We start from the raw sequence: 19579 nt of genomic DNA on the forward strand, positions 1-19579 counted from the left end.
GAGGACAATGAGATTACCAAGGAAATTTAAAGGGATTGATTACCTAAAAATGAAAATTCTATCAGTTACTTACCCTCATGTTGTTTCAAATCTTTTTGACTTTCCAACAGTCTTAAAAATATATTCTCTTGTGCTCCACAAAAGAAAGAATGTCATAAACAATGACAGGATTTCCATTTTTGAGTGAACTATCCCTTTAAAGAGAATGAGCAGCACAATTTCCAGCAGGATGTTTGATATCCAGTTTAATCAATGTAAACACCACATTACATTTTTTTTTTCTCCATACAGTCAAACATATATTGACAAATTTTTTGGTCAAAGCACCTGGATATGAGAGCCTATATAAAGACAACATGTTTGAAGTTGTAAGATCTACTGTTTTAAGTTAAAGTTAAAACAGGTGAAGAAATGCATTGTGTATTTAAATACATGATATTCAGTGTTTGTTTTTTTGAGGGTTTTTAACCGTCATCATATGGGGAAAAACCCGTCGCACTATTATTAGGAACTACACTTTCTCCAATTCAGCAATGTTTCCTTGTTGATGACACTCCAGGCATCAGATAACAGTCTCACCATATTCCTATGTTTGAAAAAAGAGAAGGGGATATCATGTTACATATCTCACACCATTACAAAAAGGGATAAACAAAGCATCCTCAATACTTCAGGAAATATTTTTAATAATGTATCCAAATCAATCAAGACAATTTTGTCTTTTAGTGGCTTGTGTAAATTTAAATGCATCATGGATAATTGATTGTAAATATTGACATTTTAAATCAAAGGGAGACATTTTTCTGTTTACTCAATTATTCAGTCTAGAACTTCCTCTTTTAAATTTCTTGCAAGTGTTAACATAAAATACATGCAATATTGGACAAACTGTATTATGTACTGTATGTGAAAATCTATGTAAAACAGCTCACCCTGTACAATAAATTATGATACATTTCAAGCTTTGACAATTCAAATTACAGCTGCTCAGCAATTATTATCTTTTGCATGTTTTTCCCCAGTAAATTAAAACTTTAATAACAGCTTTTACCAGCAGAAGAATGCAAGGACATGTCCTTTTTAACACGGACTTCCATTTCGAGGATCAAATGCAACATAAATACGTGTATATATATATATACACACACACACACACACACACACACACACACACACACACACACACTGTATATACAGTGGGTACGGAAAGTATTCAGACCCCCTTAAATTTCACTCTTTGTTATACTGCAGCCATTTGCTAAAATCATTTAAGTTCATTTTTTTTCCTCATTAATGTACACACAGCACCCCATATTGACAGAAAAACACAGAATTGTTGACATTTTTGCAGATTTATTAAAAAAGAAAAACTGAAATATCACATGGTCCTAAGTATTCAGACCCTTTGCTGTGACACTCATATATTTAACTCAGGTGCTGTCCATTTCTTCTGATCATCCTTGAGATGGTTCTACACCTTCATTTGAGTCCAGCTGTGTTTGATTATACTGATTGGACTTGATTAGGAAAGCCACACACCTGTCTATATAAGACCTTACAGCTCACAGTGCATGTCAAAGCAAATGAGAATCATGAGGTCAAAGGAACTGCCTGAAGAGCTCAGAGACAGAATTGTGGCAAGGCACAGATGTGGCCAAGGTTACAAAAAAATTTCTGCTGCACTTAAGGTTCCTAAGAGCACAGTGGCCTCCATAATCCTTAAATGGAAGACGTTTGGGACTACCAGAACCCTTCCTAGAGCTGGCCGTCCGGCCAAACTGAGCTATCGGGGGAGAAGAGCCTTGGTGAGAGAGGTAAAGAAGAACCCAAAGATCACTGTGGCTGAGCTCCAGAGATGCAGTCGGGAGATGGGAGAAAGTTATAGAAAGTCAACCATCACTGCAGCCCTCCACCAGTCGGGGCTTTATGGCAGAGTGGCCCGACGGAAGCCTCTCCTCAGTGCAAGACACATGAAAGCCCGCATGGAAGGACTCCAAGATGGTGAGAAATAAGATTCTCTGGTCTGATGAGACCAAGATAGAACTTTTTGGCCTTAATTCTAAGCGGTATGTGTGGAGAAAACCAGGCACTGCTCATCACCTGTCCAATACAGTCCCAACAGTGAAGCATGGTGGTGGCAGCATCATGCTGTGGGGGTGTTTTTCAGCTGCAGGGACAGGACGACTGGTTGCAATCGAGGGAAAGATGAATGCGGCCAAGTACAGGGATATCCGGGACGAAAACCTTCTCCAGAGTGCTCAGGACCTCAGACTGGGCCGAAGGTTTACCTTCCAACAAGACAATGACCCTAAGCACACAGCTAAAATAACGAAGGAGTGGCTTCACAACAACTCCGTGACTGTTCTTGAATGGCCTAGCCAGAGCCCTGACTTAAACCCAATTGAGCATCTCTGGAGAGACCTAAAAATGGCTGTCCACCAACGTTTACCATCCAACCTGACAGAACTGGAGAGGATCTACAAGGAGGAATGGCAGAGGATCCCCAAATCCAGGTGTGAAAAACTTGTTGCATCTTTCCCAAAAAGACTCATGGCTGTATTAGATCAAAAGGGTGCTTCTACTAAATACTGAGCAAAGGGTTTGAATACTTAGGACCATGTGATATTTCAGTTTTTCTTTTTTAATAAATCTGCAAAAATGTCAACAATTCTGTGTTTTTCTGTCAATATGGGGTGCTGTGTGTACATTAATGAGGGAAAAAAAATGAACTTAAATGATTTTAGCAAATGGCTGCAATATAACAAAGAGTAAAAAATTTAAGGGGGTCTGAATACTTTCCGGTACCCACTGTACATATACACACACACATGCCGATCAGGCATAACATTATGACCACCTTCCTAATATTGTGCTGGTCCGGTCCCCCTTTTGCTGCTAAAACAGCCCTGACCCGTCGAGGCGTGGACTCCACTAGACCCCTGAAGGTGTGCTGTGGTATCTGGCATTAAGATGTTAGCAGCAGATCCTTTAAGTCCTGTAAGTTGTGAGGTGGGGTCTCCATGGATCAGACTTGTTTGTTCAGCACATCCCACAGATGCTCGATTGGATTGAGATCTGGGGAATTTGGAGACCAAGTCAACACCTCAAACTCGTTGTTGTGCTCCTCAAACCATTCCTGAGCCATTTTTGCTTTGTGGCAGGGCACATTATCCTGCTGAAAGAGGCCACAGCCACCAGGGAATATTGTTTCCATGAAAGGGTGTACATGGTCTGCAACAATGCTTAGGTACGTGGTACGTGTCAAAGTAACATCCACATGGATGGCAGGACACAAGGTTTCCCAGCAGAACATTGACCAAAGCATCACACTGCCTTCTTCCCATAGTGCATCCTGGTGTCATGTGTTCCCCAGGTAAGCAACGCACACACACCCGGCCATCCACATGATGACATTTTAAATCAAAGGGAGTTGAAAAAAAGAAAATGTTAAGAAAAAAAGAAAACGTTTCATCAGACCAGGACACCTTCTGCCATTGCCCGTGGTCCAGTTCTGATACTCACATGCCCTCTGTTGGTGCTTTCGGCGGTGGACAGGGGTCAGCATGGGCACCCTGACTGGTCTGCGGCTATGCAGCCCCATACGCAACAAACTGCGATGCACTGTGTATTTTGACACCTTTCTATCAGAACCAGCATTAACTTCTTGAGCAATCTGAGCTACAGTAGCTCATCTGTTGGATCGGACCACACGGGCCAGCCTTCGCTCCACATGTGCATTAATAAGCCTTAGCCGCCCATGACCCTGTCGCCAGTTCACCTCTGTTCCTTTCTTGGACCACTTTTGATAGATACTGACCACTGCAGACCGGGAACACCCCACAAGAGCTGCAGTTTTGGAGATGCTCTGATCCAGTCGTCTAGCCATCACAATTTGTCCCTTGTCAAACTCGCTCAAATCCTTACGCTTGCCCATTTTCCTGCTTCTAACAATATACTGGTGGTCTAGTGGTCATAATGTTATGCCTGATCGGTATATATATGTATGGAGACTTAAACCTTATAATACTTTGTAACCTCTTCAGATTTCAGATAGTTCTCTCCCTGAAAAGTCTATACATTTTTTCTAAAGGAAGCTCCTCCACAATCCAAATCTACTACAGTGTTCTTTTTCCATTGTGTAACCAATCAGCCCACGTACCTCCGGCTGTTCACGAGAGCCTCCAACTCTTTGGACTTGAATGCAGCGGTCCTGAGGATGGACTCTGGGATTTCAGCCAGACGTGCTACATTTAGCCCGTAGCTCCTGGCGGCTGCGCCTTCAATCAGCTGATAGAGAAACGTGATGAACTCTGGGTGCATCTCCTCCTCTAGAAATGAGAGTAACAGAGTTATTAAACACTTCAGAAGCACTCAGTGTAAAAAAAAAACAAAACAAAAAAAGACGCACTGTGAAAGAACAAAGTTTTGAAAAGAGAATTTGTGAAACAAGATCCATTATAATCCTGATGATGCTGCTTAATAAATAGCCTGATTGTCCAATAGGATACCAGCCTATGTTTCACTTTATTATTATAAGTCAAAGACATTAATTGTATAACCTGTGTTAAATATAAACGTGTGTGAAGATGACTTGACATGATTTTGTGTCTTTTATGGTTTTATACATAGAAAAAAACTAGTAAACATCTACTGTCTAAATATGTGAATATTGTAAAATAATACTTTAGTGGAGTGCACTAAAATTTAATCAACTGATCAAATACACTATATGATCACATGACCTTTGGCAAAAAAGTGTAAAACCTGTGTAAAATACTCACATGATGACATAACTGAGAATATAGATATTGTCTGAGAAAAGGTATTTCAATGATGAACATTAGAAGGGCAGAAAGAGAGTTTTGCCTGATAAATGACACTTCCTTAGTGCTCAGAAAAAGTCCTGTGTCACGGTGTGGCAGAAGCCACAGAATTTTTATTAATCTGATTTGTGAATATGATTTGTGAATATTATTAGGCATTTTCCGCAATATTTCTCAGCAAATCTGTCACAAACTCAATCACCTTTTCAGTATGGCACAGATTATTTAGTCAGAAAAAAATTAAGAAGAAAGAAATGGAGAAGGCCTGAGGAATTTGAAGGAAAAAGGAAGAAAGAACCATACATAAGTGAATCAAGCTGAGTTCTGATTTTTACAGATGATCTAAATCTGAACTCTGGATGTGATTTAAGGATAAATTGCAATGTCGGGATGTGAAACTACACAGTACAGTACAATGAGAAATAGAAGAGGAAAGACTACTTATACAATAGGATTACTGTCATACACACAAGCCAGTTGTTAAGTAACCACTACCTGGCTCTTATAACAGTGCTACAAGGGTTTAAAGGGATAGTCCACCCAAAAATAAAAGTTCTGTCATCATTTACTCAACCTAAAGTTGTTCCAAACCTGTATGAATTTTTTTCTTCTCCTGAACACAAAAGAAGATATTTTGAATAATGTCAGTAACCAAACAGTTGATGGGCCCCACTGACTTTCATAGTATTTTTTTTCCATACTATGGAAGTCAATTGGGCCCATCAACTATTTGGTTACCCATATTCTTCAAAATATCTTCTTTTGTGTTCAGCAGAAGAAACCCTAAACCAAATCCTAATCCTAACCTTATAGTAATTACATACAGTTAATTAATATTACTCAGCACTTAAAGGGTTAGTTCACCCAAAAATGAAAACTCTGTGATTAATTACTCACCCTCATGTTGTTCCACACCCGTAAGACCTTCGTTCATCTTTGGAACACAAATTAAGATATTATTGATAAAATCAGATGGCTCAGTGAGGCCTGCATTGCCAGCAAGATAATTAACACTTTCAATGCCCAGAAAGGTACTAAAGACGTATTTAAAACAGTTCATGTGACTACAGTGGTTCAACCTTAATGTTATGAAGCAACGAGAATAGTCTTCATGCGCCAACAAAAACAAAATAACTTTATTCAACAATATCTAGTGATGGGCGACTTCAAAACACTGCTTCATGAAGCTTTGAAGCTTTACAAATCTTTTGTTTCGAATCTGTGGTTCGGAGCATGTATCAAACTGCCAAAGTCATGTGAACCATTGAAATTTCAAAACACTTATGACGTAACGAAGCCTCGTTTACTGAAATCATGTGATTTTGGCAGTTTGCCGCACAAAAAGTATTCTCGTCGCTTTATAAAATTAAGGTTGAACCACTGTAGTCACATGAACTATTTGAAAGTGTTAATTGTCTTGCTGGCAATGGAGGCCTCACTGAGCCATCAGATTTTATCAAAAATATCTTGTGTTCTGAAGATGAATGAAGGTCTTACGGGTGTGAAACGACATGAGGGCGAATAATTAATGACAGAATTTTCATTTTTGGGTGAACTAATCCTTTAACCCTTTTGTATGTACACAGTAACAAGGAAATAAAGTGTAACCAAAGGAACTTATAGCCTTACAATCTAAAACAGCAGAAGAAGCTGAAAAAGACACTTGAAAAATGTCTTGAGATAAACAAACATATCTGTTAACCATGGTAAAGGAGAAATGGGTGCATATACACATTGGGTTTTTTTAGTAATTCATCATTTCATATTTGAATCATTAGCAAAAACTATCTTTTTTATCGTCTTTGCAATCTGCTCCTTAACACTACATAAGAGCAAACATGATCTGTTTACCTGTCACTTCCTTAAGTCATGTACAGATTATGCAACAGGCTACACAACTGATTACCAAATCTATTTCACACATGAAAGCAGGGAAAATAACTCTCATTTTTCACATTGAATGATTCACCCATTTCCAGTTTTTTTTTTTTTTTTTGAATATCAACTAATATTTGAAAAGGATGCTTGAAAACAAACAGTACATTGACCATCCTTTTTCCTTTAAAGGGTTAGTTCACCCCAAAATGAAAATTCTGTCATCAATTACTCACCCTCATGTCGTTCCACACCCGTAAGACTTTCGTTAATCTTCAAAACACAAATTAAGATACTTTTAATGAAACCTAAAAGGTTTCTGACCCTCCATTGAAAGTCCAGGTAACCAAAAACTTCAAAGATTCAAAAAGGTCATAAAGGTCTTGTACAACTAACCCATATGAATCAAGCGGTTTAATCCATGTCTTGTGAAGAGATACGATTGCTTTACATGAAGTACAGATTTATATATTTAAACACACATGCATAGAGCCCATCACATATGGTAAACATGAAACTTCATTGGTTCTTGTGCACCACACAAGCACATATAAGCATCTGTGTTTGTTTATCATATATAATATGCTCTATGCATGTGTGTCGATCATTGTTTCGATGCAAATAAAAGCCTAAAATAAATCTGTTCATGACTGTATCTCTTAAAAAGACTTTGATTAAACCACTTGGATTTATGGATTTGTTTTGTGACAGCTTTATGACCTTGATGGATTATGAAGTTTTGGTTACCTGGACTTTCAATGGAGGGACAGAAACCTTTCATGTTTTATTAAAAATATCTTAATTTGTGTTTCGATGATTAACCAAAATCTTATGGGTTTGGAATAAGTAAATGAAGACAATTTTCATTTTTGGCTGAACTATCCCTTTAAGGCATTTAATGGACATTGGCATTAAATCAGGCTCTGCTCTGCCTTGTCAGTAGATAACATGGGCAGAAGCTTGTCAAAAAACTGTAAATAAATTAAAAGAGAAGCGTGGAGCATAAACGATTAAATTTGGCATTCAAATGTGAATTGACATTGAAAATTGAAGTGACATTTGATATTCTGCAACTTAAATGTAAGGCTTTACAGAAAATCATCATGACACACATCGGAAACACACAGAAAATGATTTGGTAAAGACTTGAGTATTATATTATATTAATCATCATAATCATGCGTTGGATAGAACTATTCCTGCAGACAGATCAAATAGACAATAGGTGGATTGACTAACAGAAGGTCTAAGAAAGTGTGCCGCACTCCTTGATCACTCAAGCAGCATAAGGTCATTGCAAAGGTCACATAAATGAGTAAGTGATCCATGAAATCCCGGATGACTCAGCTGACATACAATAGCAAAGGAACTGGTTCAGAGGCTATCAAAACCAGCATATTCCAAGAAAATGCACTCCTCAATCTCTAATACTTCTTTGTGTGCACTGATGAAGTCAACTTCCTGATCCAGACACTAATGGCTTTCTCAGATGATATCAAGATGAAGTTAATAAACGTGCCTGGCTCATTATCAAGAAAGGGAAGATCAGTAATACTGATGGATTGCACAGAAGAGCCATACATCAAGGATGCAGATGCCAAAATATAAAAGTACAAGCAGGGGAACAATGATATAACTACAATATGATGGGCATAGAACAACAAATAATTATTAGACCACTCTATGAACAAGGCCTTCATTCTCAAATATTTATTTACTATTGATGTTGTTATCATACTACTATATAATCTAGTGACAATGTTTTGTTTTACCCTATTTCACAATAGTAGCAGAAGTCTTAAATTGATATTTCACCCAAAAATGAAAATTCTTGCATCATTTACTCAAGCTGTTCCAAACCTGTAAGAATTTCTTTGTTCTGCTGTACACAAAGGAAGATATTTGGAAAAATGTTTGTAACTAAGCAGATCTTGCCCCCCATTGACTACCATAGTATTTTTTTTTCCTACTATGGTATTCAATGGGGGGGGCGAGATCTGCTTGGTTACAAACATTCTTCCAAATATCTTCCTTTGTGTACAGCAGAACAAAGAAATGTATACAGGTTTGGAACAACTTGAGGGTGAGTAAATGATGACCGAATTTTCATTTTTGGGTGAACTATCCCTTTAAGTACTTATCGATGGTCTTAGATTCCTTTTGAAAGTGTCCTGTTTCTTCGCCTTATACATAGATACATTAAGTAGACTTTTATTGCATTTTACTTATACAAAATGGTTTGAATATAATTAGCTGCAATTGCCGTTTGCTTGCAAATATAGGTTCCCAGATTAAAAACACCCTTTTAAGCCATACATGAATATTGATTGGCTATCATCAAAAAGCTACCAAAAAGCCAGCAAGGATGCATTAAATTGACTGTAATGACTTTTACAATGTGAACTAACAAAAAATATTTCACATAAATGCTTTCTATGCATCAAAGAAGTAGTTCTTGAGCACCAAATTAGCATATTAGAATGATTTCTGAGGGATCATGTGACATCGAGTAATGACTGCTGAAAATTCAGCTTTGTCATCACAGGAATAAATTAAATCTTAAAATATATTAAATTAGACAACGGTTGTTTATATTTCACAATATTATTTTTTTAATGGTATTTTTGATAAAATAACTGCAGTCTTTTTGAGAAAACAAACATCTTAAAAAAGATTTTAACAACCCCAAACTTTTGAACAGAAGTGTAAATAATAGCCCAATCTTAAGTCAGGAAGCTTATGTAACGCAAGTTGGTAGATAAAAAGCATACACACCATCAGAAGTGCTCTCTGGCTCATTGAGCAGGAAAGCCATGTGGTAATTTCCCACATGCTGCGGGTACAAGTGCTCCAGCTCACACAACGGAGGGTAGTGGGTCACAAACAACGTCAGACACTTCACCTGCAGAAACACACACAGATGAAAAATAATCTAACTTCACACATCTGAACAATTTAAAGGTGAAGCCATAATTTCTGCACCACTAGCGTCACCAAACAGAATTGCAAAAGTAACTAGAAAAGGAAAGTTTGTCAGACAAACTTTAATGTTGACTTGTTAAATTCTTACCTGAAAGTTTAAAATCTACTAAGCAGTTGCTAAGGTGTTCTGAGTGTTGGATGGATGAATGGTACTGTAGATAGGTTGAAGCATAAAGCAGGTTAAAGGTCTTGTGTATCTTTATATTTGAACTATGTGACATTTGGAGTTTGAAATCATGAAAATTATGAGCCAGACTCTAATTTGAGTCATATTTGATCATTTGCTACAGGAATATCAAGAAAAAATAAGTCAGAACACTGACTGTGCCAAATTTGGTGATTATAGCTTGAAAGCCACAGTCAGAAAGGACTTGGGGATGGATGGATGGATGGATGGATGGATGGATGGATGGATGGCAATTTCACTCACTTCACCTTAAAGAGCCAACAATGAAAGACCCAACAATGAAAATTCTGTCATCGTTTACTCACCCTCAAGTTGTTCCAAACCTGTATGAATTTATTTCTTCTGCTGAACACAAAAGAAGATTTTTTGAAGAAAATGGGTAACCAAACAGTTAATGGACCCCATTGACTTCTATAGTATGGAGAAAAAAAGAAAAAAAAAAATATGGAAGTCATTGGGGTCCCATCAACTGTTTGGTTGCCCATTTTATTCAAAATATCTTCTTTTGTGTTCAGCAGAAGAAAGAAATTACTACTTAACTATAACTACTTAAGACAATTCATTAGAAATAACAATATAGATTTGGTTACTCAGCATCCTGCCTCTAAATGACTGTGTGAAAGAGCGAGACATTCTTGAGCCAGATGCACAAACCACGCAAACAGCAACCACCCCCTCACTCGCCACTTACGAACATTATCAGCAGCCCATTATCTGCATAGTGTTACCACCTCATGCAATGCGCACATCTCATTCCAGAGGGGGGACGTGTTCATTTCTCCATTTATTGATGTGTTTGTTTTCGCAGGCTCATGTGAGGCATTGAGCTGGAGTGTGAATATGAGACACACAGAGGATACGCAGACAGAGCGCTGAAGCAGAACAAGAGACATGAAGCTGCTCTTGACATTATCATTCAGTTTTGCTGACAGAAGTCTCAGTTTGGCAGGTCAGAAGATTACACACAGGTCGGCGTGAGGGACGTACAAATGTGGCACAATCAAAGAAAATGCTGCTTGTGCACTGTATATGCCATAAATAAGATTTATGTCTTGTGTTTTTCTGTGATGCAGTCTTCTGAAGTTCACATTTATTAGAGGCAGTCTTTACTTTGACTGATGGAGGTGTTAGAGACTATCGAGGCAAAGCTGCTCGAAAACTTTACCATCACTATCAAATAAAACCAACATTATTTGTCAATACATAGGATGAACATTATTAAAAGAAAAAAAATTGACTTGAAGGATAAAAAAGCGTTTCTGCTATATGACGAATGCTCAATTCAGTTGTAAATACTGTAGCTCAATAGGAGTGCATTGCTTCTACTCAAATTCTTGTTTGTGCAAAATATTCATGTTTAGTGTGAAAAGGCCTTTATTTTAAAGTCGTCATGAAATCAAAATTGACCCTATTTACTTTGTTAGTGCATATTATTAGTCTTGTGGTGAAAAATTAATCTGTTACAGTGTTAAACAATTAATCTTAAGTTAATACACAGAAAAAAAAAATAGTTTGTCGTGGTAATCTTTAATCAAAGTCTGAAAAGTTACTTTCGGTCTGGAATGGCGTTCCTTCTCTGATGACGTCAGTTTGATGGCTTGGGTTGAAAATAACAGTTGGCCCCTCGAACCGTTAATCTGCTATGAGCGAGAGATATAGAGGACCGACTAAATGACACTTTAATTTCCGTAGAAAACTCAAATGAAGATCGCTGAACTCCAGCTTAATTGTCTGTGTTTTCAGATCATCCGCGCTTCTTCCTCAGTGTAGAGAGAGCGCGTGTGTGTTGGTTGCCAGATTGCAAAGATTAAAGGGTTAGTTCACCCAAAAATGAAAATTCTGTTATTAATTACTCACCCTCATGGCGTTCTACACCCGTAAGACCTTCGTTAATCTTCGGAACACAAAAAGCTTCGGAGCATTATGAATCAGCGTATCGAATCATGATTCGGATCGCGTGTCAAACCGCCAAACTGCTGAAATCACGTGACTTTGGCGCTCTGAACCGCTGATTCGACACGCTGATTCAAAATGCTCAGAAGCTTCCTGAAGCAGTGTTTTGAAATCGGCCATCACTATATAAGTCGTTATTTTGTTTTTTTTGGCGCACCAAAAATATTCTCGTCGCTTTATAATATTAATATTGAACCACTGTACTCACATGAACTGATTTAAATATGTTTTTAGTACATTAATTGATCTTGAGAGAGGAAATGTCTTTGCTGGCTATGCAGGCCTCACTGAGCCATCGGATTTCAACAAAAATATCTTAATTTGTGTTACGAAGATTAACGAATGTCTTACAGGTCTGGAACGGCATGAGGGTGAGTAATAAATGACATTATTTTCATTTTTGGGTGAACTAACACTTTAAGTAAAATGTGTTCTTTTAACAGAAAAGCTCTGATTGGGGGTTTAAATTCTGGAAATCTGGCAACCGTAAGCATGAACGCTTGTAAAAACAATCTGTAATGTTTCGTCTCCTTTATTTGACAAAAAGTGATTTCAAAAGAGTGATTTTGGTAAAGTTTTTTAGCCACATTTCAGTCTCGTCTTTTTTCGTCAATGATATTGCATGTGTTGATTTAGTCACAGTTTAGTTATCGTTTAATGACATTGGTGTCATCTCTCATTGTCTAGTCTTAGTCATGGAAAATAAGGTTGTCAACGAACATTTTTTGTCATAGTTTGTGTTAACGAAATTAACACTGCTTTAAATTAATATTTACATTACAATTACAATAAATAGTTGTCACACTATTCAATTATTATTGAATTATTATTGTCAAAAACTACTCACTAAGAAGTACAAATATCATCTGATCAATAGGTAAAACATCCAATTAAAGTGTGCTTCAATTACATGATGTTTAGTGGCAAATACAATCTGGAGAGCAAAGTTGTGGTCGAAGATCGCTCATTTACTTCAAAAGTAAACTATCATTCAAAAGTTTGGGGTCGGTAAAATATTTTTTTTATGTTTTTGAAAGAAGTCTTAACTGTTTTATATTTTAAAGGGAGGGTCTAATGCTATTTCATGCATTCTGACTGATTTACACTGTTAAAGATTTTCACCTGTTTTCGCCAGTTTCTGAGAGGTTTTTTTTGAGTATGTCCCTTTATCACGTAATAAAGGGCGGAATTCCTTGTATGGGCACTTCACCCTGATAAGCGTGCACACATACATCACCCAAAGCGAGAGCAAGAGTACGGCCATCAACGCACTTTGTTTGGGTTATGGAAGCCGAGAGGCTTTTCAACAGTGTCACCAAAGGAGTGTGTTTTTGGTTGTGAGGGAAAGATTACCTTTATCAGCTTCCCAAAGAACCCAGGGTTAAGGGAACAGTGGATGAAGTTTGTTCGGGGCAACAACGGTGTTGTGCATGTATGTTTGTTTGTTCCCAGAATTTTGGTGATGAATGCTTTGTAAACAAGCCCCAGTTTGACGCTGGATCAAATGTCTGTGTTTTGTTGGCAAGTGCATAAAATATAAACAACATGCATGTTTTTGTTCCCTTTTTATTTATAATGATGTCTCAGCTTGCAGACGATCTCTACGCACGCTCCTGACTCTTTAGCTCTGCCCACGGCAGGCACGCCTCCAGGAGCTCTGCTTTTTTTGGAAAGATTCGTTACAGCGTATCTATCTTTTAAAAATATGATAAAACTAAAGACTTTTCGGAGATATGAAGGATGCAATACTACAGTACTACAATATAGGTACTCAAGAAACTGTGTGTGTTACCTACCCTTTAATATAATTCAAAATGGTGCTCAAGAAACATTTCTTATTATCAATGTTGAAAACAGTTGTGCTGCTTAATATTTTTGTGGAAACAAACATTTTTTCAGGATTCTTTGATGAATATACAGTTCAAAAGAAAGCTTTTATTTGGAATAGAAAACTTTTATAACATTATATATGCCTTTACTGTCACTATTGATCAATTTAATGCACCCTTGCTGAATAAAAGTAGTCATTTCTTTCAGGTACATACTGACCCAAAACTTTTGAACATTAGTATATCTCAAACAAAATGTTGAGTACCTAGATTCGATACCATGTACCTTGCAAACTTCAGTAAATTCATTTACTAGTTTTTCTGTCTGAGAACTTTTAAACATGACTTTTTCTTCTGGCAGGTTGATAAAGACTTGTGCTCCCTTACTCCTGGAAATGATGTAAAGCCAGCCACTCAGTACAAGTAATGTACAGATTGTAAAATCACTCATTCGACTAAGTTTTCAATCAAGTAATTTATCTGTCTGTTTGAAAGCGCAATTGATGAGTAATGTGATACCAAACACATTAGATGTTTAAAGGGGACCTATTATGCCCCTTTTTACAAGATGTAATATAAGTTTTGAAGTTTCAGCTCAAAATACCGCACAGACCATTTATTATCTCATGGCCAAAATGCCCCTTTTTGGGTGGAAACAAAAACACGCTGTTTTTGTGCATGTAACTTTAAATGCAAATGAGCTGCTGCTCCCCGCCCCCTCTCCAGAAAAGGGTGGTGCCTTTACAGCTCATGTCTTGGATACTCCGGCAACAACAAAACAGTAGGACTGTTTGATTCCAGGTTTATCAGGGTCGACTCCGATTCCCAACTCCAGTAACAACTCCTTTTGCAAAACAGGGTCGGCAATAAGAATACAAGATTATTCTTAGGCAAGTAGGCTATTCTTTTTTCCGACGTAAAACTACCTTTATTAAAACAACACACTTTTAGCGTGACTGGCCAAATTAGTCCAATTTAGAGACGACATTACTTTGAAATGATGAGTCACCATTGTTTCAAGTCATTGCCAATAATGCCCAATTTTAAAGAGGGAAAAGTCACGAGAAAAGCCTTGGTCGAATATTATTTCAGAGTTAAATAAACGAGAGAGAAGGTAATGTTTTATTTAATGGATTCATCTAATTTATCTGAACTAAAGTTCTTCAACTCTAAGTTATCTCAACTTGGAAATGCTCTCTAAATGTTGAGGAGTGACTGCCTGCCTCTAACATGTGCTCGGAGAGCTTTGCTATGGAAACTAGTGCTGCTCTACTACCTATTGCCCACTGAAGAAAGTTCTGCATCAAGGCTGCTCACAATGCATCATTCAAGGGTGTTACACAACAAACGTATTTACATTCTTAAATACAGCGCAGGTGAACGAGTGAGCCTTGTTGCCATGGCAATGTGCAGACACTCTCTGCAAGATGCTGCCAGGACACATGCATGCACTGTAAAGGCAAACGGGCATGGACAAAAAGCTATTCTAGTGTGAAGGGGGGAATTTCAACATGAAGCACACGCTTGAACAAACATTGAAGCATTTTATTTTCCAACCTCTGTGAGCACGCAGTGTCACAACTCCAACTGTGCAGCGACAGTCTGAGAATATAATGCTCATGATATTCTAAGTGGATTCTAGTATACAAAATAAGACTAGACTAGTACAAATTCTGAAGAAACTAAGTGGTGCTTGCCCTTAAAAGTCACCACCACCTTGCTAGGGTGTTGGTATGTGCTTACTAAGATCAGAATTGATTGCTAAGGAATTGCTAGTGTTGTTTGTTTACCTAATCCACAAGTCTCTATGATAATCTGATCTTTAGATATTTGTAGGGCTCCTTTTTGATGTTTTTTTTTGAGTCTATGGAATTTATTTGTTCATGTTATCATCTGGGTGCAATTCTTAAGTTTAAATGCTTAGAAAAGTCACTGGACCATACTGTATATATGAGTGGTTTGGGTTTAGTAAGATTTTTTAAAAAATGTATACTTTTATTTAGCTTAGACGCATTAAGTTATACAAAAGTGACAGTATAGACATTTATAATGCTACATAGGTTTTTATTTCAAATAAATTATGTTCTGTTTATGTTCGAACTTTCTATTTATTAAAGAATCCTGAAAAAACAGTTTCCACAAAAATATTAAGCATAAGCAGCACAGCTGTTTACAACATTCATAATAATAAACATATTAGAATAATTTCTGAAGGATCATGTAACAAAGATAGTAATTATCTAAGTAATCATCTTATATTATTTTGTTATTTTTTATTAAACTAATTATTTTGTAGCAAGCTGTTTTTTTAAGAAAACTTGAGTTAACTAAAAAAACTAATTATACTAAAACTAAATATTGTTAATGTTGGCAGGATAAGTAAGAGTAAAAAGCTGTGGGAAAAAAAAAACATATTGTACAAAACATCTGAACAAACCCTTAACCCCAACTATGAGCAATAGTGAAATGATGCTTGCCTTAAAAAACAGAAAAGTCATTTTGTTTTCCATAATGCATCAACAGCTTTGAAACAAACAGCTCATGCCAATTCTGTGAGCAATATGCATCAGATGGTCAGTGATTGGCCCATGGCTGTGCCGTCTGACACTGCGTCCCAACCAGGCGAGACACGTTTCCACTGAGTAATTTGTCAAGCAATTTGTCTCACCTCACTGAAAGTGAACATGTATCATGATGTGGCACAATCACACCCAATCAGAACATATTTGATGTTTAATATACAGTTATGCAGAGTGGGATTTTGGACCAATGATATTTCCACAATCAATAGAATGCCAAAGAAATAGAAAAAGCAACAAACAAATGCCTTGTTTCTTGTAGCTGGTTTATGACCAAAAAATTACTTGTATAAAAAAGATAATTTAGGCTTGATTGCATCGTATGAGGCTGAGACGTGATGTTACAGGTGGCTTGAAAACGTGAGGGGAAATAGCTATCAAATGAGAACCCCATTTTTTTGCTAGAGAAACGCTTTACAATTTACAATTCATTAAACTTGCAAAGCCTGACATATTCATGTTCTTCTTGAAATATTACTAACAATATAACAATAGAAACTAATAACATAAAATTCTTACATTTACTTTATAAATATTGGGAAAGATTTTTTACAGCAAAAAGACACATGTACCACAACCTGAATGTGGACATCTTTACAATTATAATAAAAGGCCTTTTACTTACTAAAAAAGTATGAATTGTCAATCAGATGACAGAAGGCATGTAATAGATTGTGTACAACAGGATTTTAAGCAATGTTTTGATCATGTTGATAATTTAGAGGCCTTAGGAATTTGGGTATCAAATATGATACAGTAACGGCATTATAGGGTAAGTGCAGACATGACAAAATTAGTTGACTGTTGAAATTCAGCTACATTTACACCATTTATACTCTTTATTGAACGCATAAATATTCTATATGCCTGTTGCCACATCCCCTATAAAGGATGATGATTTTCTGAGACTAAAGGCCTTTGCACACTTGAGTCCGAAATTCGCGTCCGAAATGTTCGCACGTTAAAAAATGAATACAACCTCACGTTGTGTCAATCACGTTTACACACTGCCTCCGAAACTTTCATCCGTCATAAAAAAAATTCGGATCAGGTTCGATTTTCTGCGTTTTTCGCATCCGTGCCACGCATTTTGAGAGACGTTTTGACAATTCAGAGCCACCGTATGCGAATGCCAAAATCCCCAATGCCATCTGACAAGTTGATCCACGTCATCTACAGCACAAAGCAGTAGCACTGTATGACAAACAAAGTGCGGAAAGAGACAGAATATAAAGATAGAGTGTTCCAGTATCGCTAGCAAAGCATCAAACTGAGGCACTGACATCCTGAAGTAAACTTTGAAACGCTCGAGATAATCATGCAGCTTCTTGATGAGGTGGAACTCTCCTTCCTCTCTACGCAATCTCAGGATTGGATGTACCCAATATTTCCTCTTTCTTTTGTCTTTTTAAGAAGAGAGAGGACAACTAAATCATGCTCACTGCTTGAAGACTTCATTTTGTATTATTTTGCGAATTTTTTCACAACGGATTCATTAATACGCATCGGACTCAGTGTGCAAGGTCTCTGTGCGTGACGAATTTTTAAGATCACGAATACGAAAAAACACATACGAAAATTTCGGACTCAGTGTGCAAAGGCCTTTAGGCCACATTTACATTACATGGTTCAAGTGACCCAATTACGATTATTTCCTCCCATATTGCACAGATCGGATATGACCCACGAACATATAAGCAGAAAAAAAAAGCACACGGATTCTGATATTTTCCGATCGTTTCAGGTATCATTCATATGTGTAAATAAATCTGATATGATACATGCATTTGCGTCTCTGCCATGTAAACCAAAGAGCACAGAACCCAAGAGGCGAAACTCTGATGCTTTTTGGGTAACAGCCACTAGGTGTTTTGGGGTGAAAATGGCAACTGGACAATAGAATCCATCACATTTTACGCACCCAAAATCGGCGAATCTCACAGCTAAATCAAGAACGCAATAGAAAATTTCTCAAATTCAGTAAATTTTATGACACCTACAGTAAATGTTGTATTGTCTTAGGCTATATGTTTTATATTATCAGTTGTGGAATCTGGCCATTACACATCTGTGGTAACATACAGCCTACTTTATTGAGTATTTCCATTTTATGCAACTTTACATATTTACTATTAACAGTAAATAAAAAAATTAATAATTAATAAAATTAAGATCATCATGTTTGTAGCATGATCCAGGGGATTAAAACGTACAATATATATTTCAGACCTAGTGCAGTAAGTAATAGTAAATTACTCCACTAGATCTGAAATATATATGTTTTAAGCCCCTGAATTAAGCTACAAACATGATCTTATAGAACATGATGCATTGCTGTGTCTATTATCCCATAATTCCCACTTTTGGACACAGTGGCTGTGTTTTTTTGTTTACATAGTCTTGCTTTAACGGATATTAATACAACAACACTGCAAAAACAGTTTACTGTCAAGCTGTTATATTCTGTTATATATTTATTGCCCTACATTCCCAATTTTTCTGATGCATGTCCTTAATTTAATTTCATATGTTGGTATTAATATTAATATATAATGCTAATACTTGAACTTCAAATAATTTCAACACAAACTGACATGGTTTCTAGAGAGCAAAGGTTTTGTGGAGGGAAAAAAAAAACAAAAAAAAATACAAAGTGCGATAGAAACTAGTGGACTGCGAGTCGCTTTCACCCCAAAATGGCAGAAACGCAGGGCTGCTGCTGGGCACCGGTGTTGCAATGGAACGTTCTATTGAGTTTCACTTCTTGTCAATGTATATTCTTTGGTGCCTCCCAATTCGCATACTTATGCACTATTCTATGTTTTTAAGTACAAATAGTGCGAGTAGTACATTCACACAGAAAATTCCAAAAAGAAAAAGTGCACTTTAAATAACCCGGATGATTCACTAAATTAACCGAAAAAACGAAGTGTGGAATGTTGGACACTTCATGCACTCAACTGTCGCAGCTTTAATTATGTAGCGGAGGGGGAGGGGGTATCAGACTCTGTTGTTAAATGACAAAATAACCTAAATACAATTCACGCACTACACGGATGAGTACATAGTGCATCAGTACATAGTGTATAAGTGCATAGTGTATAGTGCGTCATTTGGGACGCAACTTTTGTGTAAACGGACAGATCGGATATTCCCTGTTGTACTTCACTGAAAAATCGACGGTGGAGAATGACACTGCGATCACATGACTTTTCAATGGCGCACTGGAGGATGAAAGCTCAACCCAATGTTTTGCTGACCTTTAAAGATGGAGCAGAAATGAAAAGCTTGTATTATCATTTTGTCTGCGTCAGTGGCGAGCGGTGACTTTTTTAACCGGGTATGCTGGGT

General features: G+C 37.1%; 1 protein-coding gene across 2 annotated transcripts in view; it reads right to left on the reverse strand.

Annotated features, from left to right (window-relative positions):
- Nucleotides 1–228: 228 nt before the first annotated feature.
- msh3 (mutS homolog 3 (E. coli)) overlaps nucleotides 229–19579 on the reverse strand; it is an 84254-nt gene continuing 64903 nt past the window's right edge. For both annotated transcript variants that reach the window (XM_051895015.1, XM_051895014.1), the window contains exons 22-24: nucleotides 9474–9600; nucleotides 4160–4328; nucleotides 229–586 (exon numbers count right to left, since the gene is read on the reverse strand). In XM_051895015.1, the coding sequence (XP_051750975.1) occupies nucleotides 505–586; nucleotides 4160–4328; nucleotides 9474–9600 (378 nt within the window). In that variant the 3' untranslated portion in view covers nucleotides 229–504. The remainder of the gene's footprint in view (nucleotides 587–4159; nucleotides 4329–9473; nucleotides 9601–19579) is intronic.

Source organism: Ctenopharyngodon idella, chromosome 5 (genome assembly GCF_019924925.1).
Source record: "Ctenopharyngodon idella isolate HZGC_01 chromosome 5, HZGC01, whole genome shotgun sequence".
Classification (NCBI taxonomy): Eukaryota; Metazoa; Chordata; class Actinopteri; order Cypriniformes; family Xenocyprididae; genus Ctenopharyngodon; species Ctenopharyngodon idella.